The 27,288-nt window shown below is 34.2% G+C and overlaps 1 protein-coding gene across 2 annotated transcripts in view; it reads right to left on the minus strand.

Annotated features, from left to right (window-relative positions):
* Positions 1–27,288, minus strand: part of CSMD1 (CUB and Sushi multiple domains 1) — a 1,260,625-nt gene that overhangs the window by 262,211 nt on the left and 971,126 nt on the right. For both annotated transcript variants that reach the window (XM_068937332.1, XM_068937331.1), the window contains exons 22-23: positions 18,277–18,446; positions 9,930–10,086 (exon numbers count right to left, since the gene is read on the minus strand). In XM_068937332.1, coding sequence (XP_068793433.1) covers positions 9,930–10,086; positions 18,277–18,446 — 327 coding nt within the window. The remainder of the gene's footprint in view (positions 1–9,929; positions 10,087–18,276; positions 18,447–27,288) is intronic.

Raw genomic sequence — 27,288 nt, forward strand, 5'->3', positions numbered from 1 at the left:
TTTCAGTAGTTTTTCTTGACATAACCAGCATGTAAGAAAATATCCATGATTAAAATAGTGATGTTAAAATATGTTGTCAAATAAAAGGTCTTTTGAGCATAAAATGAAAAAGAAACTAAGCAGTTAGTTATAAGTATATTACACAAAGTTTTGAAAGCCTTTCCTCATAAACTTCAACCCTCGTTTTTCTTCTATGATACCCTTTCAGCCATAACATCCACGCATACAAAAGATAGAATTTATAATTTAAGCAGATTAGACAAATCTAAATAGGTAGGAGTAGACAATTTTTGTATGCGATCACCTGTCATCATTCTGTCTTAAGCAACTTTCCTCACCTAGTAACACTATGGAAGTGGCAGGAGTAACAATGAATTGGTCTGTAGCATTCATCTTCCTTAATTATCTGTCTTCCTTATAGTACTTTGCTCTGCTCTGTATTCACATTCCTAATCCTATTCATATATCATATATAGAAAGTTTTGGTAGGTTAATTTTAATACTGTCTATGAACTTTTAAAGGAATATTTTCTATTTTATGTTTAAAGAACTTTTTTACACTTTTAAATAATCAGAAATATATGGTTTTAATGATAGATAAATTTGTTCCTTTATTGCCAATTTGCTCATTTATTGCCAATTTCTGAAGATAAAAAAATAAAAAGAAGTAGGGCAATAATCTGGGACTTAATATGTTGAATCTAGAATAAAGTTAAAATAATATAATATAATGAAGAGAAGGGACAAAATAGTCACATTCCTGCACTAGATCTGATAAAATCCTACTAAATGAATTCTGGATAAACACCTTTTTTTTTTTTTCCTGGAAAATTCATTCAAATTTTAAAACTATTTTATTTCAAAAATAAAACAAATCATTATATAACACATTTCATTAAGAGTTACCTTAGAAGAGATCATTTCAACGGTATTCATAAAGGGAAAAAAATCAGTCAGAGGAAAGCTAAAATCAAATTTTGGTCTCTGACCCATATACAAATGACTGGGAATCATTAATTTTAAAAAAGCCAGAAGAGAATTTACACACACATGTGTTATTTTTGTCTAGCAGTATGTGAAGTAAGGAACTGAATAATGATATCTTTACATTTGTGTTGCTTAGATTTTATAATTAGATTGCCATATCTTGTACTTTCCATAAATTTAACAGTCAATAAATCAACAATGAGGCAGCTAAAATAGCTTAATCTTAGGCTTAGAACTGCAGCAAGAAGGAGATTGCAAGAAAGAAATCCATCATTCTAGGTTTCCAAGTGCAGATCAGCTACCTGACTTAAGGCACTGCTTAACAGTAAGACAATTATTTGGATAATGATGGCAGTGGTTGCCGTATCTCATACTCATTCTGTTAAATAGAGCTCCATCTTGACAAATCAGCTGAGGCTTCTTTTTCCTAAAACAGAGAGTGTTGAGCCAATGCTCAAAAATTGGAAATAAATATTCAGCATCCAACATGAGGTCAAAGTAGGCAAGAAAATCAGAGGAAAAGAACAATAAGATATTGGCAGTTCTGTTCAAGAATCATAATCTTTCAGAGATGAGTTTCTGCTAGTGGGAAAATTCTGATAACTACAAAAGTGGGAAGAAATTGTCAGTAATGTCACTTTCTACTCGTGCAGAACTTACAAAAGTACCTCCAAGAGGAAATGATTACTAAGGTAAGTCCCACATGATATTGAAGGGCATTCAACACTACAAAGTAACAGCAATCTTTCTGTGAAAATGGGAGGAAATGTGCATGCTTTGGCAACAAAACCCAATTAAAACTTATTAAGTGCAATTACACATACATACAATGGCAAAGTCTATTTATAATAGCTTTAAAGAAATAGATGAAAAAAAAAAAAAGAGGGAGAAAAAATTCAGGGTGAGGTGATAGAGAAGTTCTGTCCTTTAAGCCACTGCATTGAAAAATTCATTGGCATAGAATGTTCTCATTAAGCTCTTAGAAATAATGCCTCAAATTTCATTATCTCTTTAATATTAAAGTAACATAATCTTTAGGCCAGCACTTCTGAGATCATGAATCTAGTCAAAAGTTATTTGCAAATTTAAATCACATACTATAGATAAGATGCAACCATCAGCAGTTCAGAAACAAATATGCTTAAGATGCCAACTTGAATAAGCATCACTGAAAACCTTACTTTCATATGCTAGCAGTAAAATTTCAATATAAATGTAAAACAATATGTTCATAAGGACACCTACGATGATCTCTGCTACCTCTCTCATTATTTCCACCTTCAAAGCATAATTCTATCTTAAACTTTACAGCAGGAAGATTTTAAAAAGCAGCTTTTTTTCATTATAGTAGCTATGAAATTACAACAGGGAAATATAGTAGCTTTAGATTGGATGATAATTTCTGACCCGTACAAAGAAAAGCCAAGAGTCTTTAGACAGGGTGTAACGGGCAATTATCGGAACCAAATGAGAATAATCTCTAACAAATTACCTTTTCACATGTTCTAATACCCCACAAAATTCTTTTTTCCTTCTCTGAAAATAAGAGATAGCTAACATCTTTCTTCTTTCTAATCCCATGCACAGAGGGATAATTCCAGTGATTTAACGATGATAAATTATGTAATTGCTGGGAACGAAATATATATATTTTTTCTTCTGAAATGTTTAGAGGGTTTTAAAAAACCCTCTTTGTTATTAATTTTCTGTTTGCATACTTACAATATATAAATTTTAAGCATTGTGTTTACTTCACATACAAGCCTGTATTTCACTCCAAGTGTTTCTGGAGATAGTGGCCTAATGATCACATGCTATTTTGCCCGTACCCCTACCTGAACATCATTGCTATTCTGTTTATTGTGACTTCTCCCTTTCCCAGTTCTTTCATTCTTTACCTTCTGCCAACCTTCTTCTTGCCAATGAAGTGTCAAATCTCCACTCTGCATGCTTTTCATGTCTCTTGCAGAGCTTGCCCTGCTCTCCTCCTCTTACATGTGTATCCCAATCTTTCTGTCTCAAACATAATCTTTCTCTGTATCCTGAAGTTCTCTTCGCGCCTGCTGCACTTCTGCTCAAGTCTCCTTGGTTTGGCACTAGAGCTTCCCTCATTCCAAACTGCAGCCATGGAAATGTGAGAGGTGCCAATCTATTCTTTCCTTCTCTCTTCTATCCTCCTCCCTCTGTTTGGCTTTCACATCCTTGGTATTGCAATTAAACAGTAATATCCTTGCTTACTCAGGCTACCCACAAGATGGCACAGAGAAGAAGAGATAAAGTGTTCCTGTCCATCCCAGTACAGAACCACTGAGAGTGCTCAATGAAGACAAATATTTTTGAGTGTTCTTTCGTGATGTTAGACTTGTTCAAGTGCTTTACAGGTAAAATCTAGCTACCTAGAAATTTACACCTTCACAAACTTAGGTGGATTTTCCTGGGATAGGTAAAAGTCCAAACTAGAACACAAATGTTAGCATGACATTTTCTTCTCCAAAGCACGAGATATTATAACTCTTTAATGAAAAGGTTAATACATTCCTTAACATGCACCCCCCCAAAATGCTTTTCCTAGCTCCCATTTCAGAAAAAAAAAAAATACTGAGCTATTTGGCAGGTACTCTGCTTACCAGAGTTGTCCTCAGAAGTTAAACTCAGTAGTCTCATTGGTGATTAAAACAGTCCTTCAATGAAAAGCAGACAACAGCCTTAACAATATGGAGTATTGCAAGACTGACATATTCTAAGTTGACATAAATTTTTGGTTTTTAATTATAAGTTTTCTAGAATAATCTATAGGGTTTTTTTTTTAAGTCATAATCTGTTTTTCTTTCTTGCAGGAAACTTTCAGAAAATTAAGATACAGCTTTAAGAATACATATTGCACAACATTGTTTGTGATGATAGGAAATGAAGCTTAAATTACATGCAAACTCTCTGAATATTTTACATCTGCAAAAGAGGTCTTCATGTTTTCTGCTTGCTTAGTAATAAGATAAAGGAGGTTTTTCCTTCAGTTTCAGGGCACTTGGAACTTTGATTCCAGGCAAAAAACTTGGGCAACGATATGACACGCATGTTGAGAAATAGATACATAATAAGCGTCAGGAATTTTTTGCTTTTAAAAATGAACTCCTTAAGTATTAGTTTTATGCAAATTATTGTTAGGCTGTACAATTTGATAAATCACTTCTTCTATTAGGTACAGCTATGCAGAGCAAAGAGTGTTTAATGAAATAGGTTAAGAAATTAAATTAAATTTCATTCTGAATGGAAGAAACATAACAAAAGCAAAACACACATATTTTGAAATTCTCCAAATGGAAAATCTCAGGAAAGATTTTCATAATGAAAATACTGAATGACCATTCTTTTTTATTCCCCTGTGCTTTAAGACTTAATGAATGCAAATTCATCCTAATCTTGTGAAAAATTTTGATTTCACTGAGTAAGATTTTTTAAACGTTCCTTGATCATGTTCACCTGAATAGATATATCATTCAGTGCATAACTGAAATATGGCTTTAAGAATGAGGCTGGATTACGTAGGTATTAAGCATATTGAAAGCAGAAGATAGTCTGCTCTCATGGGGAAAAAAATAAAACAATAAAATGTGATCATGTTATTAAACAGGATATCATAATTCATGTGCACAAGTAGACTGCATTAAAATTTCAAAGGGACCTGAATTTTGGCTTTATTGGCTTCTTAGTTCTCAATTCTGCAATTTTAACTTTATTTTAGCATAGTTTTTCTACATATGTAAAACAGTTTAGATGAACGTGCAGTTTGTTCTTTTCATTACTGGCTTACTCTGCTCAACTGACAAAATACGGCCTGAGGTAAAGCCACTGTTTTCAGAATTTGAGTCTGTTTGTGTGCAAGGATAATTGACTGAGTCTACAGTCTACATCATTTTCACTGACACTCTTCTAACATTTTCAAGTACTGTACAATAGGAAATGAACTGAATTAAATTTCAGTTCTTGATTCTGCTAAATTAATTTTCACATACAAACTATTTATCTAAATATATCTAATTTAGGTTCACCTTCCATGTTCTACCTTTCCCTAGCCCTTAAAAGATGTAGGTGTAAAGAATGTTTATAACTCAAAACTTAAATTAGAACTTAGAACTGAAAATGAGAACTAAACCTTTGGCAATAACAGAACCGTATGAATGCCAAACGAGTGTATCAGGTCTGAGAAATGTATTTCATAATCTGTTTTCTCCATCTGCAGTGTGTATCTTGAGATCAATGAAAACAATATTGTGCAAGTGCTAAATACACATACTAAATACAGAGGACGACAAATACAAACAAAAATATCAAAAATATTTTTTCAAAAACTCAGATCATGAATAATCCTACTTTTTTCTTTCCTTTAAATGAGACTTAATAGGATGTGATGCAAGTCCTAATTCAAAACTGAAAAGTTCAAGGAACTTAGTGAAAGCTGTCAAATCTACGGGTGGCCAAAGAGCAGCTCTACATAGTGGTGATGTTACTGGCACATCACAACTTGGGAATACTTTCTGAGGACACTGATGGATTGTATCATGAAAGTAGACACCCATCTTCAGGGACCATGAAAAGAAATGAGGTTTGAGAATTCTAGTCAATATTGTGAAGGTAGAAGTTTTTTCTTTGTTGTTTTTTTTGGTTTTTTTCCCCCTCAGATATGTGGGAACTTCCGCTGAGAAAGAACAAGGGTGGACAAGGGTTTGATCAGGAAGCACAGGCACAGGTCTTTTGCTCTAGCCTCTACTTTGAGATATGAAGATTGTGTCTATGTTTTTAGTTTAGCTTCTTTCTATGAATTTTGACAGGTACAGCATGATTGTAAAACATAACCAAACAGCAACGGTTATAAAACATAACTAACTGCACAGTAACTAGCAAGCAGAAATAGTGAAAGTAATTTCAATATTTATGTGCAACAAATAGGAGACACTAAGTACAATTACTGTACAAGAAATCTTTGCAGGAGTTAAGAGTGATCACTGTACAAGTAAATTTCAAAGTATAACAAGGAGCATACAGATGACCACATGGCAATCTATTAACTTCAAGATATCATTTGGAAGATGTGAACAAAATGTGAACAGGCATAAAGAAGAGATCCTGTAAAACTCCATACAGATCACGGAGCACTCAGGATCATGGAGCTCTCACAGTGTCAGAGAACACTTGTATTCAATCTGGTCTAAAGTGTGGAGGAGCTGTTTTTGTTTTTCCCAATATCTAAGAAAAAGTGAGAATATATTCAATGAATGAGGATTAAAAGTTCAGTTCTCCACATTACGACTGAACATTATGGAGAATACAGTCTACGTTAAAATTCCTCTCATGCTAAGAGTGTGAGAGTGGAGTGATTAGACACCGCAGGGAAGCTGCCCTGATTATTATTCACAGGCTGTACTGCATTGCTTTTTATTTGAAATTGTAGTCTGGTACTTTTATCAAAAAACTACGTTTTGCCTTTACTGTCTGTTAGTCTGTGGCATCAGTAAGTTTTCATTATAATTTGAACGCCACTTTAAGATTAAATAATACCGACAAGATAGCACAAAGCACTGACACCTTTACACCAGAATGGCAAAATCTTCCTGCTGATCAGAGACCAGGAAAGGTAGGTGCGGCTCTGGGAATGCCTAAGGCTACATCTCTTCCTCACAAGAACTAGAGATGTCTCAAGGAGAGAAGTTTTTGTTGAATTGAAAAAGAACAAAATAAAACAAAAGTATAAAACTGAAATTATGAAAATACTGACATTTTCTCATTTAAGCAAATTAAAACTACATCAAAATCACTTGTGGTTATGACATGTATAAGCTTATATTTTTACATATAAAGTTGTACCGAAGTCTACTCTTAGGAAATAAAAAAAAAAAAAAACATATTAAAAATCCTTTTATGTTCTTTCGACTTCTAAAAACCTTGCCCACTGGATAAAAAGAAAAATACTAGGGAGGAGGGATGGATGAAAAAAAGTTTGATATTTTTGTGAACACTGTTCAAAAGGAGTAGGACACAACATACACGAAAATGTTTGTGTCTTTGCCTTCATTCCTAAGAATAAAATAATCCATTAACTTCTCTTACTGGAAGAATCTTTTACTTTCCACATCTTTTTTATACAAAACAGCATAAGCTACTCAGGCTTGAGACCTTCCATCTCATCAAGCTTTTGTTGTCATTCTTCAGCAGTGAGATATGAATGTTCACAATAATTCCTCTGATATCAGTGTAGATGTCATTACTATGAGAACAGACATTCTCTTTTCTTCACTCTAACACATTTTTGCCCTAATTTTAAGGAAGTGTTTTTACAAAGACTTGTATTACAGGAAGTAAACAACTTTTCTTCTTTGTTCCTGTTGTTTTTCCTCCTCTAGCAGATCTAGATTCTGACAGTGCTCAAATTGTAGTTACTTTGACTCTCAGTCGTATATACTTTCGCCATCAAGCTCAGGCTAAGATATTAACAATGTTAACTGCTGTCTGAATTTTTCTGGAGCAATTTCCTTTAATAGAATCACTATAACTTTAGCCCTCAGTCAATCACAAGATGTTTTAGCTTCTTAAAAGATTTCAGATTTCATAATAAACCTTTTCCATAAAATAGTCTCTGCCCAGTGTGCTAAACTCATTTCTCTCTAGCCTACTCATAGTTACTGATCAAAGAATGAAATTACTGTAATTCCTAGTCTTCATTCATTTGGTTAAATGATCACTGTCTCACAAATGTATTTTCTTGAATTTGGCTTCCTGAAAATACATATAAAAAGTAAGAAATTGGGCTGTATTTATAAACAGGGGAGTACATCATGTGAGAGTGGACAGGATAAAAAGTCATTGAAGATAAACATTTCAACATAAATTGCTGCAAAATGATCACATATGATATAACAAATGTGGTATTTGGCAACAGAAAAAATGAAAATCTTAAGGAAAGTCATCTTGCCTCTATTTATAGTCTTGTTAAGATTACTGCTAGAACAGTATGTCAAGTTCTGTGTACATACCTTAGGAAGTGTGAAAATACTTGAGAGAACTTAGGAGGGCTACAAAGATGATTAGAGGGCTGGAGCACCTCTCCTAGGAAGAAAGGCTGCGAGAGCTGGGCCTGTTCAGCCTGGAGAAGAGAAGACTGAGAGGCGATCTCATCAACGTGTACAAGTATCTGAAGGGGGAGTGTCAAGAGGATGGGACCCGACTCTTCTCCGTGGTGCCCAGCAACAGGACAAGAGGCAACGGGCAGAAACTGAACCACAGGAAGTTCCATCTGAACCTGAGGAAAAACTTCTTCGCTGTGAGGGTGACAGAGCATTGGAACAGGTTGCCCAGAGAGGTAGTGGAGTCTCCTTTGGTGGAGAACTTCAAAACCCGTCTGGATGTGATCCTGGGCAATGTGGTCTACGTGACCCTGCTTGAGCAGGGAGGTTGGACTAGATGATCTCCAGAGGTCCCTTCCAACCTAAAACATTCTGTGATTCTGTAACTTAAAACAGAGATTCAAAACTGATCAAACAGCCGGGGCAAAAAATCTTAAGGCAAGAGGTACCCTACGCTACCTTACAAAGAAAAAATTGGTACAGGACAGAAAGTTTTAATAGAATTGCAAGCAGAAATGTAACAATCTAGCTACTGGATGCAGAAATTAATCAAATTCCTTCTTGAAATAAAAAGCTATTTCAAAACAGAACGTGGAATTGATCACTACAGCAGTATTCAAAAGGAACTGACAGACCATCCTTGAACTAAATGTTCTTAAAATAACATTATTTTCAGAACAAATGCTTCACTCCTTTCTATAAAGAAAAAATTCTATGTATATTCTTTGTACAGGCAAATTAATGTAGATAAACCTTGTGGTTCCTTCTGGACGCTCAAATGTAAAATGAAAAAATATACAAAAGAAAAAAAAAAAAACACAGAGTACTTGAAGATATTTCATCCAGCCAGAGTATCCTTCCTTTCCTTAAAGGTAGCATGATGATATTTCAGATTTATCAGGTTTAGCAGAAATGCAAGGGTAAGTGACAGATTTCTGCTGATTCTATAGTACACTTTCAATCCAAGGGAAAGCCAGAAGATGCACTGATGTTTTATGAAAGAGCTATGATTCCATTTCTGTGCCATAGCTCCTTTAAATACCCTAAGACAAATTTGAAGCATGGTGTTCTGTTCTGCAGGATTCTACAGCAGCTCATGGAAGCTGATGCAAAGACAACAAATAGAAGGCAAAGGGTACTTGGCGATTCCTTAAAGCCTAGATAAAATATCTGTTTACTTAGGCTGAAAGTAAACTAGTTATCCTTAGAGCTCAGGAATACTTTTTAAAGACTCATTGTTTCACCTGCTAAATTATTTTTAATTAATTATACTCAAATTGTGAGGCAAGTGCCCCCCAGAATTTTCCCTATAATCCTAATCTCTTGACTATCCTGACTGTGAAGCAGATGAAAACTCTTGTCCTGCCTGTTCACTCAGGTCTCCCTGAGCCTACTCCAGTATGATCCTTAGAAGAAGTCCGAAAACGGTGCACCAAGACACATTTTATACTTTTTAGTTTCATTTGTTGTTGTTGTTGTTGTTGTTGTTTTTTAATTTGACTGCACAGATTGAGTGCTCCTTTTTAAAGATCTAGCTCTGCAGGAATTTTCTGCTACAATATTATTAATATAGTCAACCCAAAATATGTAACAATTCACTCATTTTCAACCCCTGCTTTCCTAATTTAGAAAGGTTACATTTTTGCTTTCAGTAATATGCTTGAAATATACCTATCAGGCAGTGCAAGCAACAAAAATTTAATCTCATAAACACAGAACAGACTAAAAAAATAATTTTCATCATTTCATAAGAAATCATTGCAGCTGAGAAATATATATTTCCCCACAAAACAGTAAATCAGACCATATCTGTGAGCTACTTACTTGTGTAAGTGAGCTGAAATCCTTGGTCAGTATCAGATCCGTTGGTATTAAATTCTATCCACAAATGGTTAGAGGTGCTATTAAGGATAACTCCCATCATGTCATCTTTGGTGAAGACTCCCAGAGAGCGGGAAGAACTGTCTTTTCCATCAAATACCTTGTAGAAACAAAACCACCGCACAAAACTGGACATCAAATTTAAGTATATTTGAAGTGTTTTAGTTTATTTTCACACAATATATCCAAAGTTAGCTGCGTATTGCAAATAGTTTCTCAAAAATGTTGTTTCCATTTGTGGGGTATATATCACTTTTAAAAATATCTTTCTTGGTTTTGCAGTTCAATGAAATATAGACTATTTTACCACTCTTAAGGCATTTCATAGTCCTTTTTTTCCTTTTTAGTTTTGTGAGCTTCTCTGGAATGAATTTATTATTTATACATAACTATCTTCAGAGATTTCATAACCTCAGATTATTTTTCATTATCCAAAGACTATGGCATTTCAATCACAGGTGTTTCTTCCGAAATCATCACAAAAGTGGGGCTGGAGGAAACAAACCCCATTCTACTCTCTTCTCTCCTGTCTGGAGATATCAAAGGCAGGACTGAGGTATTAAAGCCCATCTGTCACCTTTTATTTCAGACTCTGAGACTGCAATAATCTTTTTTTACACTCAGTTTTAATAAAGAAAGATATCATTTGATACTTCATCAGAGATGTGCAACTCTCCAAACTAAATGTTGAGATGTTATTTACTACGTCACTTTATTGAGAAATGTCAACGTAAGACAATATCAATAATACTAACCTCTGTGATTTTTCAAATCCCTGAGCTAACACAAATGTGCTTTTGATTGTACACAAATACAGGAAAAGAACTAAGAGAAATGACTTAGTATTGGTTAGAGGAGTGGAAAACTCTTTTTCGCTTATTTGAAAATGTTCACAGCGATAAAGTCCCAAAATATTCTTCTGTGCTTTTTTGTCAGAAAATAAACTTAGAAAGCTAATTTCTTCTTATGTTAAATAAATAGTCTGTGCTTTTTCATCGGAAAATAGTCACATTTGAAGTGTGGTTTTTATTTCCAAAATGTGGATACTTGCACAAAAGCAAGTAAGAAATCTGACCAACTGGTTTCCAATACACAGTAAAAGATAATTTACCTTGATGTTCTCATATGGCTTAATGTGACTGTAGATATCTAAGTGCAAAAGCCACAATGACACTAAAAATAGCTAATAACTAGTTCCTTTTTAAAATATTTAATATTTATACTTAAGGTTTTGGTATCATACACTTTTAGACATCCAGGTGTAAAGGTGTTGTACTTTACTAAATGTTAAAGATATTCTTACTATCCTGATGATCAATAAGTTAGATATAACTTATCTCTCAAGATGCATTCAGGTATAATTAAAGCACCATTTATGACAATAAAAATGAGGTAAGAGGAACCATGTGAAAGGAGCAGTAAGAAAGAACTGATTATTTTTAACTGATGGTTCTGATCCTACAATTGCTAACGTTACAGACGTAACTGGGTATATATCTCTTCTAATAACTGAAACAGTGTCAGGGCACAAATCTAAGCACTGGAACTCAATTGTCTGTACTGATAGCTTCTTTGAATTGTCCCTGGCAAAGTTTCATTCTGGGCCAAGCAGCATTTTCCCAAATAATTTCTGGGCACCGAATGGCAATTAACATGGGCCAAGGACCACTTCCAACAGGCAGTTTGTGCGCAGCTACTGTGTTCTACTATATGGAGGAGATCTGTCACATGTGACAGATGTCTGAGAAACATTTAAAAGACGATTATAGACTTAATCACTGTTAACCAATCTACAGTACATATTTTTAACTCATTTATGAGAACCACTCTGAAAATACAGTTGACACACTATAATTACCAAGTACTATTTTTTCTGTCATAAAGAAACAAGTAAGATAGTTTGCAAAATAGAAGCAAGATGTGGAACTGTATTCTGGTTTCACTGTAGCTTCTAGCAAATTTGCAGTAATTGCATGATGAAGATTTCACCCACAGTACCCATACCATAGAACAATAAAACTTCAGACAGCAGTCAAAACAGAGAGGTCAGGAATCTGAACTCTGAGTGACTGAAAAAGGATAAGTTTTAAAATAATCAGATGATCCAGATATTCAATTTAGCCGTATGCCTCCAAATGGTAATTCTGTTTATATTCCTTTACTTGAGTAATGATTTCTTTCCCTCAATTTGAGTTGTTTCCCTCAACTCAATTCCAAACTTTGCCACAGCTGCAAGAACCTTTGCTTTAATGTGCAGTAACCTGCAAGTGCTCTCTTTGAAATCACTAGTCGTGAACATTATTCATGCACACAATCTTAGTAATATCAGAAATTTTTGCAAATTGTTTGCTGTTTCTTGTGCACCACTTAACCTCAATATGCAGCTGAATTTTACAATTACTACTTCTGGCAGCAGTAAATCTGATGGCATATATAGAGTTGGAAATGTTTTTGTATTTTATAAACAAGTAAACAAAAAGAAAAAATAAGGCTATTGTTAAATGTTTTCCCCCTCAGAACGAGAAATATTTAGTGACACAAAAATTTTTATTGCAAAAAAAAAAAAAAGTAAGTGTTTTTATTTTTCAACTTAATTACAATTTTTGCTCAGCTAGACTTATGGAACAGAAAAAAATATATCTATACTAATATATCAATCTTAAAAATATGCATTTTAAAATTATAGTAAACTGTAATGGAAAGATAATATCTCTCCATTCTTGGGTACAGAACCTCAAAAGTGGCTTTGTTAAAAAAATTAACCTCTAAAAATCAAATACCTTAATGCACTTAAAGCTGAGCATTCACTAAAAACACAGCTCACTTATCTTTAACAGCTGCAATTAGCACGGAGTGTTTAGTTTTGCACGAACAGATTGTATCAAAGAGGATCCAGCAGCAAACTGAGTTGTACTTGAGAGACTGAGTAGATCCTGAAACCGAAACTCTTCTGATCATGTTAAAACCAAAAACATTATATGCGGCTTGTCATGCCTTAACTATGTCTGGAGTATCCTTGAAAGGAAGATAATCAAAAGACAAATATATCAGCTTTGTTTCTGTGGGATCAGAAATTATTTCATGAAGATTCAAGAGGCAGGCTTGTCTTAGAGCAAAAAGCCTGACAACTTTTTTGATCACCAAAGCACAGACAATTATGGGACTTTGTGATGTTTGAGAAATCCTACTTCTAGAAAACATAGATTAGGATGAAATCCTAAGCTCCACTTGCTGTCTAACAGTTTGAAATGAATAAAATCTATCTATCTCCTACAGTGTTCAGAGTCCCTACAGCTACAGAGAGGAGAATGTAATGACCTAGGCACAAACTGCAGGGAAACACTGCTCTGCTGCAAAGATAATAAAAATATCTAAAATATGTGAATATATACTTTACTGTAACTGATGGAAAAATATTTTGACAGTATTTTTTGTCAGTATAAGAATATAGCATCCTGAGCTGCACAAAGACTGCAAGAGTATTTGAGGGTTTTTAACTCCAGAATGTGTATAACCTGTTCTCTCTCACTGTTCAAAAACTTTGTCAGGTAGCCTTCCAAATGAAGGTCCTAGCTGAGTTAAACAGTAACACTGGGCTAGTGACCATAAAAAGAGATGGAAAATGAAATGCTAGATTTTCAAACTAGACAAATCTAAATAAATAGAAGGAAAAATAAGATTAGGAGTTAGCCGTGGCACACTGAAGCTACGTCAATGCCTGTCAATTAAACATTTCCAGGATAGGAGTATGGGCAACAGAACTCGATTGTCTACACAATACTTATTGTTAGAACATGCCTGGCACACATTTGATGTGGGCCCTACTAACACTCTTACAAGTCTTTTCAGAGGAAGTGTTAGTCTTGGAGTTGCACAGGGCAGGGACCTGATTCCAAAAGATAGTTTGAGTGGATCACCTTGCTTTGGAAGAGCAGATAGTTGAGTTTAATATTATGGATGTAGCCAAACTGCAAAAGTTTGCCTCAGGACTGGAGAATGGATCATAGCATTGTTTAGAACACTAGTGGAAATGCTGTAGCCATGCTGTAGCTCTGGCTGTAGCCAAAGCATTCAGAGACACTCCATTTCAGCTAAATATTTGTGAAGGATTAAGAAGGAAGTGCTTGCTCTAACCCTCGTATTAAAATACACAGCCAAGAGAAGGGGACAGTGCTATGGATATTGACAAGGTAGCGTTCTCCAGTTACAGTGCTAAGTATGTGTACCTACTGTGGGAATGTAAAAATGACAATCACTAGAAGAAGGAAATGCTTCCTAGATTACTTTTATAACTAAACTTTGCAACTCTTACTAATTGCAGAGCTCTTCATGGAGTAGCATCATCATGAAGGGTGATGATGACCATGATCCTCCCTCCAACCATCAAAGCTTGCAAAATACTGCTTTGATGCTTTGTGAGAGACTTCCTGTACATCTTCCTGACATAGCTATATGCATCTTTCTATACATATTCCTAAAACTTTGTTAAATCCTCAGAGAATTCTTACAGATCTCTCTTTAAACAAATAGTGATTCTATACATTTCTGAGATGTTACATATCTTTCCTGCAAAAACCAAGTAAGATATTCAGGTGTGAAAATGTCCTATATTAAACCTTAATGCATCCCATTCAAGCTGCCTGCAAAGCAAAATTTTGAGGCTTTCTTCTGTGCAAACACAAACACATCCAGTGCTTATATGATATCTTGCTCATATTTAGGGTGCAGATACAAAAGAAAACAAGATTCTGATGCCTGCAGTTCTGCCCAAGGTGTGGGGGAGAGAGCTTTTGGAGTGGTGAGACAAAAGTGAGTGCTTTTGGAAAGTATCTTAATTTCGCAGTTGCTCAGCCTGTACATCGCGGCAGAATACCTAAAGATTTCTTTTTTTTTTTTTTTTCCCCACATGCTCAGATCTCCTTCCCATGCATATCAGGAAATAAAAGGGAAAATGGAAAAGAAAGAGAGTAGATGGCATGTATTTGCCTAAACCAGAGCATGCAACTACAATTCAGACACATTTCTGAACCAGTTTAGGGAGTTAAAAAAAAAAAAAAAGAATTGCATGTTCTCTGAGAATTAAATCAACCTTTTTGCTGAAAAATGGGGTGCTGTAGTTCATAAGGTATTTCTCTTTTTCCTAAATGATAAAAAAAGCTAATTTCTTCCCCTAAAAATGGAAAAAGAAAATAGAAAAGGAATACAGTAGAGATTCTGAGAAATTACTGAGAAATAAATATTTGTGACCCTGTACGAAGCAACAGCTATCACTCCAAATGTACACAAACAAAATTGACAGTTAGTCCTAAAGGTGATGTAGTATTAGCATATCCTTGAAATATGAGTGCTGGAAGAGGTCTGCAGAACATCCAAAATAAAACAAAAGCCATTATGTTGCCTCTTTATAAGACTGTGCAGTACCAATTCCTTGCGTCTTCTATGTAGTTCTGGTTTGTGCCTTTCTTGAAAAGCATAGTGAAGTTACAGAAAGTACAGACAAGGGCAATGATTTCAGAGCAACGGCTGTAGAAGCAGAGACTACATTTGGACAGCAGAAGGCTGAGCACAGATATGACTGAGGTTTACAAAATCATAAGGTACTAGAGAATGTGAATGCAAAACTATTCACCAAATTCGGCATTGTTAGAGCAAAGGGGTACTTGACGAAACTTATATGACATTGATTTCAATGAGATAAAAGAAAGTTCTACTTTACACAGTATGGGATGAACTTCCAAGCTTTGTTGTCACAGCAGAGGCAGACAGTGGCAACTGATTTAAAGGACTAACAAATTCATTAAATAACACCTCCTATTACCATTAGCAGAAATAGAACACTTTGTTAAATGGACTGCTTGATCTGACCCAGCAAGGTAGATTCCAGATAACTGGAATCATTTTGGGAAATAAATATTATTTTTCTAGCTGGCTTCCTATGTTAGGTTATTGGAGTGTTCACTGCTTTCATTTAACATATTTTAAACCATCATAAAACGTCTCCTTTTTGGTGTTAATCAAACAGTATCTCCCATGCTGTATGGCAAGATGAAAAAGAGCACTTCACTCAATCTAGAAGAGTATGTTCCATAAAACAACTGAAGAAAACAGAGGCTGAATGGACAAGTTTATAAAATCTGAACGCTAGAGGTATCTTAGCCAGGCTATTACTAACATAAACAAAGCCAGGACATAACTTCAAGCATTAACATTCAGGTGTCCATGTTGTTTAACCTCCAGCACGTTTTCAGTCAAGATTTTGGCCCAGGCCAATTGGCAGTCTTACAGATGATGCCTAGGTAAGATCTGGGGGCTTGCATAGGTCAAGAGTTAGTTCCAGCCAAAGTGTGTACCAGTACATCCTGTTTTGGGAGTGGAGAGAGAGTAGAGTATATTTTTATAAATGTACGTTATAGAGAAGCTGTAGGGGAAGAGAATTTAATTGCAAAAATTCAAGCTGTGCTGTGTCATTTGCCTTCAGAACCAGAGAACAGGCTTTGTAGAACAGACATAGCCATAGTTTTGTCTCTACTTCCTTAGGATCGTCAGGAGTAATGTGACAACTTTTAAGCGTAGTTGCTTACACATCTTTGAAAGAATAAAATATCTAGCAGATTGCTTGGAACAGCTTTCTCTCAAGCAAATCTTTCTCACACCCCTAAGGAACAGCTCTAAGTATGCTTGACATTCACATGAAAGGTTCCAAATGATAACTGAGTTTCTTGAATGTTTGTTCAGAATTTTTTTAAGAATTTCCTGTTCAGATAGTCTGTTGAATTATTTATAAACTTGATACGTGTAAAGCTATTGTGAGATTTATATAGAGTATTCGAGCAGCTCAGTGAGCAGTGTCTTCCCTGTTTACTATGTCTGTTCATACGGAAAAGAATTTTGGGGATCTGCACTGTCAGACCTTGGAACATGGCAGCAATGGACAATATTGACCATACAGTTTCCCCACTTATTCAATTCTCTTTGCTCTAGGAGAAAAACCATGACCTAAGGTCTGGTAGTGGTTTATTCAAGGTGCCCACCTCCAGTTCATAGAGGAATTCATTATCAATGATTTTGTGGGTAAAGATGGAGAAAATGTTACTCTTTCAACTGCACTGTTCTGAAAGTGTTGGAGAGTCCTAAGGTTTTGTTCACTTCATGGTCCAAACCAGTTTGTACTTATTAAAAAAAACAAGTTTATCAGCAAAGATACAAATGTCTACATTAGTAAAGCCAGTGCTTAAAGGACAGACTCTTTTTTTCTTTTCTTTTTCCTCTCTAACCTTCCTTCTATCTCTCAGTGCATTGTATTTCACAGGAAATGTGTACATTCAAATTGTCACATTCTTATTTACATAAGGAGCATCTCAAAAAGGAATAATGGATAAAAGCATGGCAAACAATATTTGCTTCATAATAATAATATATTTAAAATTACCTATGGGAAGCATTCAGTCCAAATAAAACAGCAAAATCAGGTTAGAAACGTAGAGTAATTTCTAACACATTAAAACAGGTTGGTATGAAGTCCCTAGACAGCAAGTTGCTAACTGAATTCTGAATTATGACTTCGAGTAGTAATTAACATGGACAAATCAGAAAAAAATTTAGAAAGTAATTTAATGCATGCTCAATGCTTCAGATGAATTTCATAATTTTCAATATATGTACAAAATGCAGCAGCAATTATTTAAAAAAATAGGCATACTGTAAAAAATACATTATATGTTCAAAATCTCTACATATTAAGGATGTGTTTCAAAGGTTACCTCCAATGTCCAAGTAAAAGAAGGCAAATCATCTTCCATAATTACATTTTGAGTTAATATCTCAATGCTGTAGGTTAGCTGGCTTCTTTCTTTACAAATAAGTAAATTAGTTACTTTGAAATAAAATTACTACTGCTGCAATAGACAAAGTAAGAAACTAAAAATGTACCAAAAATGTAGCATATGCAATTGTAAACTGTCCTTTTTAAAATAATTACAACTCTACATTTTCAATATTACTGTGAATAGAAAATCATAAAGACATCTGTAGCTCTCAACATCCTAGTTCATATTTTAGGTTTTCTTTTTATATTAGATCTGAGTATAAATTTCTATAAATACTACTGCATTCTTAATGTTGTATCACTCAATGCTGCATTTTCTTTGAATTTGGTATAAAGAAAAGTGATATTAGAATTTAAAATCTGTGTGAGAAAGTGAAATGAAGATAAGAAGAATTAGTGTTAAAATATGAGTTCACGTAATATGAGTGTTGAAGATGGTAGAAACTGAAACAATTTTCTTTTTACCTTAACGATATCTCCCTCACGCAGCTGAAAGCTCTTGGCTCTAAGACGGATTCCTTTTCCAGCCTCTGTTTCAATTTTATAGATACATTCGTGGTTGTTGTCATAATTAGATGGAAAATTTGGAGATAGCAGTGTTCCTTCGTTTCCAGAGACAGTTGCTCCACATTCAGCTAAAGAAAATAGGCACATTAAAAAAAAAAGTGAATTATCCATTTCAAGAAAAAAAAGGTTGTTTTCAGTAATATCTAGACTCTATGAAAACTCTAAAGTGCTAGTGACTGTCTAGGAAAAGTATGCTCATGTTGGACTTCAACTATTAGACGAACTCTTAAAAATCCCTGCAAAGTTGCTATCTCTAGCATTTCACTGTATATATTTATTATAAGCTTTGTTTCTATACTGAAGAAAACTTTTATCTAGTCCTTTTATCTAGTCCCCTTTACCTCCATTTTATTCTTTGGCCCTCCAATCAGACTAACCTGCATTAGTCTGATTCCATAGAAACTGGAAGTTTTGTTGAAATATAGTTATTGTGGGAGCATATCAAACAAATATAACATTGCTTTCACTCAGTTATCTACACAGCTTTACAAATAAGAACTAGAAAAAAACAAGGAATCAACTGCTGCGAGTAAAGAATCAGGCAATAAATCCAAAGTGTTCTTTTTTTCTTTTTTCTTTTTTTTTCCATCAGGGGAAAAAAAAAGTCAAAAATCTATGATCAGGCCAAGCAGACAGCTTCCTTTCTTTCCAGGTAAAAGACTAAATAAGTCTTTTTTGCAGCCATCTAGAATGAGAACTTACAGACACTGTCAGCAGTAGAGATGTCTGTAATTGCTCCCCCATAAAGAAAAGCATTTTAAAAAGCAGTATATTCCAACCTGTGGCCTCAGCTAGCTTTCTGAATAAAGACTAAAAACGTGCAATATAAATTTCAGTATGCAAACTGAAAACATCCAAAGGGATAGAAAAGAATATTGGTATCTTGTTCAAGTAAACATTTGAGATACTTAAAAAGGCTTAAAAACACCAAATGAAACATATCATACTAATATTTATCTACCATCTTTTTTTTTTTAAATACAGATATGCTTGACTGGTATTTAGGTCTCATTGTTCAGCCTAAAGAGAAAATATTTTGTGTTGAATCCAGATTTTTACCTGAACATCATTCAGAGCTCATTCAAGGCTTGATATAAAGATAAAACAATTAAAATTATAATAAAGAAATGTAAAATCCTAAAAGAATAGGTATTTTTAATAGCAAAGTGATTGGTTTAAAAGTGTAGCTTCTTCCCTTTTCTTTTCTCTTCTCTTCTTTTCTCTTCTCTTCTTCTCTCTTCTCTTTTTTCTGCATATGTTTAACAGACTCCAAAATATTAAAATATCCATTCTTGGAAGTGTGTCGGGGGGTTACAGTTTTAAGTAAACCTAATTATGGTTTATCAGTCAGATACATGTATAAAGAACCACTCTGAAAATATATTCTTTAGAGACACCAGAAAATAATTCATGTAAACATCTTCAGGGAGAAATGCATGTTTTATATTTATATAGAAATAATCTAAAAATATTGAGTTTAAATTTCAGAGGCCTTGACAAGCCTTATCAAAATTATGTGTTTCTTGCTTTTGAAAAGCCTAATGAACATTGACATTTTTTGTATTTTAGATTTACCTCCTATAATTAATTCAGTAAAATTCAAAAAAGAAATAAGGAAGGAGAGGGAGGGAAGGAGGGGAGGAATAGGAGGATAGGAAGGAAGAGGGAAGGAGAGAAGGAAGGGAGGGAGGGAGAAGACATTCAATCTTACTCAGAAGTCTTATTACTACTTTCCATGGGGCTTTTCTTAGGCAAAGTGAAGAAGAAAATCAACAAGCTGCTGGCTGAGGGTCCTTAGTTAGAGATCAATTTCTATTTAAAGAGAGCTTTGTATTCTCCCCTTCCTAAGCTTACTTAGGTGCTGAGTAGCATTAGTCTTAACAGGCAGAGGAGTGGGTTGAAGTATAAGAGCTACTACCACCAAACCTCAGACAGCTGAACTTGGTAGGGGAGGGTGGGATGTACCAGATATTTCTAGCAAGTTTAAAGTCACTTTGCATTGTTTATATACCGCAAGGAATAGTGGCAGACTGACAAAGGAAATGGATTTTTATTTTGATGCTTCTTTGGTAAATGACTTGTCAAATTTGTGATACATAATATATACGGAGATATATATATTTATATATTTACACACAGACACACATACATACATACACACACACACATATTTTTGTGTGTGCATGTGTGGGTGTGCCTATAGCTATTTTCATCTTTGATTTTTTGGAAGAAAGTGAAATTAATTAAACTAAAATGTAATTCAAAGCAGTGGCAACATTAATATCAGATATGCTGAACGTATACCACTTGTGTTTATCATTCTATCTATCATTATAAATTTTATTCATCTTAGTACTTATCTAGTGATGAACAACTGCAGATGGTTTCTGTTTGTAAGTAATTATCAAAAGCTTTGGCACTAGACTGAGGAAAGCTTTATCTCATGTGGAAAGATCAGGTACTCTTCAGAAATCTTCTGCTAACAGGTGTTTGCCCAAGTAAAGATCTATGCAAAAATAGTCTTGCATAAATATATCTGTGTTCCCTCAGGCTGTACTGATATCTTATTATCTACCTTCTTCAAAAGGCTGAAGAAGCAAGAAAAAAAATATTTTTTTCAATATGATGTTCCTAGAGTATTCTACACAGTTTCAGTGATTGAATACTAACTGGTAAGACACATGCAGCATCAATAGATATCATAAATAATTCGGACAAAAGCTGTGAATAGTATTCTCTGTATTATAACACAAAATTACCATTAAATTAAGCTCAAGGAAGATTACCAATGGCAAAAACATTACATATGATTCTCAATTAGAAAAATAAAATATAGAGAATTTATATTATTTTCAAAAGATACAAATAACTATGTTCATAATAGAAAAATTATGCAGTGAGATTTCCTGCATCTGGAATTGGACAAATTTCCTGTTTTAGAAATTTATCAAAAGATCAAAACTATGACTACTGAAATCTGCAAATAATACATTGATGTATAAGATCATGGATGAGCACGGTTACAAAGATCAGGTTAATATGTTAATAGCCTTGTAAAGTATAATGCATTCTGTAAGAAGTAGATATTCTTTCTATTATGTAAAATTAATTATTTACTAAAATTCAATTACATTGCAAAATTCTTCTAAACCAAGTCTGCACTCGTACACCTCAAATCCACCCTATCCAATCACATTCTGCTTTGAGCGCATACTATCCTTTCTCAAATTTCTTGCAAATATTTGAAAGCTATGCAATGTTTGGGGAAAACCCTTCCCTTCTTTATCATGCCAAAAGGTTCTTCCTGACCTCTGATCAATGACATTTCCCAGCCAATCTCCTATCTGTGCCAGCGAATCACTGGCACAGACAGCCCCCAGAAAGAGGCTTCCAAAGAAGAGCAAGCCCTTCTTTGTCAACTCCCTCAATAGGAAAATTATCCAAAGGATGTGACAATTCAAGTTAAGGTTTTCTTGACACTTTCCACTACTATTAGGATACTAAAGTAAGGTCAATTTTAATTAGCTTCCCCAGTTTCTTTGCCTGGAGGAGATTTACGTGACTTTTTTCAGAGAAATGCTGGCCCTATTCATGGAAAGATTTCTTTCTATCCAGGCCACGAGAGCTTCTGCAGATGTGATATCTTAATGCCTGAAATCTCTTTTTCACTCATGATCAATGCCCAGAAGTATAAAGCATCTTATCCACTAAGCATTTCAACTGAGATTTTTTATGTCCATTCCAAAACACTGCTATCTATAACTGCAAGAGCTCCCTACACATAAACATATAGACACATGTAGAATCTCAGAATAGAAGACATGAAGAGCAATATGTAGAGCCTGTGCTAGTCAGTGGGTAGAACTTCAGGCACTTAGATGGCCTTTGGTCCCAAATATTTAACTCAGCAGTACAGAAAATGTAATGATTTTTTTCTTTTAAAATATCTACAGTAGATGATACTGCTGCTGCTTTTTCCTACAGTAGTGTAGTAATTAACATATGAAGTCATAATGTGTAATACCTAAATTCAATTCATTCCTCTGTCTCTCTCGATTTAAAAATGCATCTTCTACTACTTCTGCTTTACATAAACAGATTAGAAAATCAGTTAGTCACAAAGTGAGCAAATACGGACTACTCTCTTTACCACGTAAGGGGAAAGACGACCATTTCTTCAAAGAAATTCACAGATTAAACATTCGGGAAATAAAATTCTGAAATAACTCATGAATCAACATTTATTGTTGCCATGTGACCACCGAACAACAAGATTAGAAAAATATATTCATATTCCCTTTCCTTTTCATTGCCTCCAATAAGTCCTCAATTGTTTATGCAAAATGAAACAACAGACACATGGGCCAAGCCATTGTGCTAGGAGGTATCAGATATAGTTTAAAATCCTTTTAACAGAAACAAGCGGAATGAAGCCAGATTTCTTACAAACTATCAAGTTTTGCTTAAGGGACTGATATTGCTCATCCAACTACTGTACTTGAAAACCGGAAAAACCTCACAATCACCACTGAAAGTCTTTATACAGCCTTTCTTATCTAGCACATGTGCTCTGAATAACTACTGATTTTACTACTGCAAGTAAAATCAACAAATCCTATTAGATGATCTTGAAAGAGCTCTTTAGTCCTTGGCTACAGAGGACTTTTTCTCTTTCATGCCAGTACATCCCTTCAATACCTTCCAGACTCCTGCAGAGTTGCAGGGAACTGCTCTCACCTTAGGCATAAAGATGAAAGAGGTTAGATTTTTCGATGTCTCATGTCCCTGCACGTGGGAAACCTCATTTCTGCTTGTATTTATTAAATATAATTCACTGAATATCAAACATATGCACCCCTCCTATAAAAATCAAGTATATCAGCATTAGCATCTATGTGTCTCCCAATTTTGCAAGCATTGATAAATACAGAATCTACCATGAGAAATAATGCTTATTGACCTACAAGTAATTATTATTGACATTCTGTTGCCACACTCTGAACCACAATCTTATCTTGTGCAAACTATTGTGAATTTAAGTGAGTAGATACATAAGTATATACTATCACTGATATCCACTGGATGCTCTATGCAAACAGCATTTTCAGGACTTGGCTATTCAATCATAGCCTTTAAAGGAAGGGAATACATTTCATATTGCTCTTTGTCAGATTATGCTATGTGTTTAGACTAGTAGAATAATAGCAATGTAGGTGTAATTTAAAAACTTAACATCTGCATCTGATATATTTAAATTAAAAATTTCTATATAAATACAGACTACTTATGTATTATGATATAGTACAAATCTCTCCTTGAGTTTTTTTCCTCTTTTCCTTTGTCTCTGTGACAGTTTATTTGATTTTTCAAGATGCAACATAAATTGATTCAAAGTTTATGGTATACTACTATCAGTACTGTCAGTGGTTCCTCAATTGATTCACTAACCTAAACAGACAAGATCTACCTATATCACTTGCATCCTAATATTCATCTCAATTTACTCAGGTATTTTAAATATATTTTGGATCAAAAACCAAGAAATGGGTAATCCAACAGATTGTTTCAAAAGAGAATATGTGTAAAAGTCTGTCTGGGGGGTGGGGGTGTCCCAGGCCAGGGGCAGGGGAGAGAAAAAAAAAAAAAATATATATATATATATATGTATACATACATACACTATAAAAACTAGTAGAGAATTTTATCTGAAGAAAGCAACAATCTACTATTTCCTTAGAATTCAAAAGAAATCAAAGAAACTTCCATTCAAAAGTATAGAACAGACTGAACTTTGAGATATGCTCTAGGAAGGACACAGTGAGCATTCTGGTAACGTGTCCACAATTGTGTTGAGACTGAGGGGGAAACAAAGAAAGGCATGTTCTCCCAGAAGTACCATGAAATAGAGACTACTCTGTTCTGACAAGTTTTATGTTATTTTGATATTAAAAGGAGCTGATTAAGAGGATATAGACTATAAATAAAAAGTGAGAATGATTTTAACATGAAACATTATTTAGACTGTAAAATAATTATATTTTAAACACTGTGTAAGAGTACTAAAAAGATTAACATGTTCAATCTATCCCAGTTGTTAGAAAAGGGAGTTAATTTAGCTCTAGTCCAGCCTAGCACTAGTGCCTACCGTATGTGAAGCCTGCAGGCCGCAGGACTGAATTGTATATGAGCTCAAGAGACATTAAAAATATAATTATATATTAGTATTTGCACTACGAACCACTAGATTTTAAGTGTCTGTAATTTAAAAACAGGGAACATCTTTCTGAGGATGAGAAAGAAGGGATAGTGACCTCCTTTAAGAATACATCCTTATTCATGCAGCAAAACTGTGCTGTCTTTTTAAAGCATACTACTTTAATGTAGCTAATATAAATGATAATGTGCTTGTAGCGCTACAGGTACTTGTTTGCTCTTTCTAAGCAAAGAATAAATTCTCTAAACTAAATTTCCAAACTCCTTCCATATAGTTGATCGTAAGTATCACAGAATTTACTAGCATCACATCTCAATGGTTTGTTACACAGATTGAGCTAGCAGGTACTAAAAATAATTTTGCTTTGTAAGTATCAGCTTTTTATATGGTTCCAGTTCAGAGTCTTCAAGTTTCAAGTCTGTCAAACTATGGAAGACTGCCACTTATATTTATTTCCTTTACAAAATAATACAAAACAAAACAAGATAAAGCCACCTATATTCATCTCTTTCACAAAACAATACAAAACAAAACAATAAAAAACATGATATGGTATTTTGTCTATGTTTCAAAAGGAGACCAGAATAAAAAGGCAGATTAACCTAATTCTCTATTACAACTTTTGAATCTTATGGTTTTTTTCAAAGTTAATTTCATTTATTTATTGGGAAATTCAAAGGGCAATAAAGAACAATGTATCTACCTGAGAATTATCCCAGAGTATTGTGGAAAACTGCTGTGTAACAACTCCCTCAGAGCAAACAGCATTTACTTATTGAGTGTATATTACCTATATCCAGAGGGAAAAGGTTTTAGAGGAGAAACTATATGCTTCATTTTTACTACAGTGTCTGAATAGTCTCTTGTAACCTTGCTGAGGGCTTCAGTAATGGAAATGGAAAGTAAAGGAAAATGCTACCTTATTAAATTGTTTTTTTCCTTCCCTTGTAGGGAGAGTAATCTATCTGGAACAGATACTTGACTACATTCTTTGTTCTTTTGTTTAAAAAAGTCACTTAAATCTTATTTACATAAGTAGGGTTTTTTTTTTTTTTTCATTTTTCATTCTCTCACTTTAAATTGGATAAAAGGAAACTGCAGAAGGTAGATCTGAAAATCATCAAACACTTTCTGAATATGAACACAGACCCTATACAATAAAAACAACTCAGGGATTCTTAAAATGCTTTGAAATATAGTTCATGTAAAAAACGCAACATTTACTTTATTTAATGGAAAAGTGTGCCCTATTACTTTTCTTCTAGACATCTTGCTAAAAGGCTTGACAGGATCTCAAGCAGATCTCCAAAGCAGAGATCAAATAAAAGTCATATAATAGCAGTTTAAAGGCTTATTTGCAGGAAGTTCTTTTACTGAATACAGAACACCTTCGTTGTATTTACAAAATGGTGGAAGAGTTCATAAAACATGAAAACAATTTGAGCTCAGACTGTTGATAAGTATTGTTTATCTTTCAACGGGGTAATATTGTTACCCAGTAGGATGGTAATGTGATACTGTCACCAGGGCAAAACGGATCGTCGCTGAAACCGAACATAGTACGCTTTGCGTTTTTACACAACAGCAAAGTTGCCTGGTAATGAGGTATCAAAATAACATCCCTTTATTATTTATCTTTTCAAGATAAAACAATCTTAAAATGTAGAAAAAAGGTAAAAGTAGGACCTCAGGCAATTGTTCTGTCTCAGTTAAGGTAACAAAGATAAAAGTTCTCATATTCAAATCAGCCTTTCCTTTCATTTTGAAAATAGAGTGCCCACTATGCACCACTTGAAATCCATTAGTGTTTCTTATCTATTCATTTTTGATTTTGAAACAGAAACAAGTAGAAACTGAAATTATTATACTGGTCTATATTTTGAAGATTCAGCTACAGTGGGACTCAGATACTAATTTAACAAATCTTCATTTTTATGGCAAACAATGACAGAGAAGGATTCAAAAAAGGTAAACAGCCTGCATTTGTGTTTCTAAAAACGCAGTGATATAAGCAGAATAAATTGAAAGATATAAGATGAAGAAATTGGGGAAATGTTTAAAATTCCCATTAAATAAAGTAAGTTATATGAAATAGAAATCTGCTTCAAGATTTAACAAGTTAAATATGACAGCAGCTAAATATAGCCTTCCCAAACACAGTAGATCCTGGATGCAGACATATCCTTCACACTGCCTTAAGATGCAGTTATTCAAATGCTGATGTAATTGAAGATTTTCTGCTCACGAGCAGCTACACATAACTTAAATGAGAACTCTCTCCGCATAAAGGCTCGCTAAAAATGAGTAACAATTTTCAGACTTGGTTTGACTCCTCAAAAGCAAGCTCAAATTAGAATTTTATGCTACAGAGAATTAAAAAAAAAAAACAAACAAAACAACAAAAAAACAAGGAGTATCAAATCTCAAGAGTCTCAAGAAATCTCCAGCGTTATTCAGGCTAACAAGGTTATCACATTTCAATCTCCCTGGAAATTAACTGCATGCTGCAATATGACAAAGTACATTAAATAAAACTGATTATTTTGCAGTGAATAGCAGTCAACTATTAGAAAGAAAACTTATTAGAAAGTGTCAGCAATTTATTTTAACATCCTATCATTAACTTCCTGTACTAATTACTATTATAACTGAATATGATAAATTAATGTGATATTAATATAAGTATTAATGAACAA

This window comes from Struthio camelus, chromosome 3, assembly GCF_040807025.1.
Source record: "Struthio camelus isolate bStrCam1 chromosome 3, bStrCam1.hap1, whole genome shotgun sequence".
NCBI classification, from domain to species: Eukaryota; Metazoa; Chordata; class Aves; order Struthioniformes; family Struthionidae; genus Struthio; species Struthio camelus.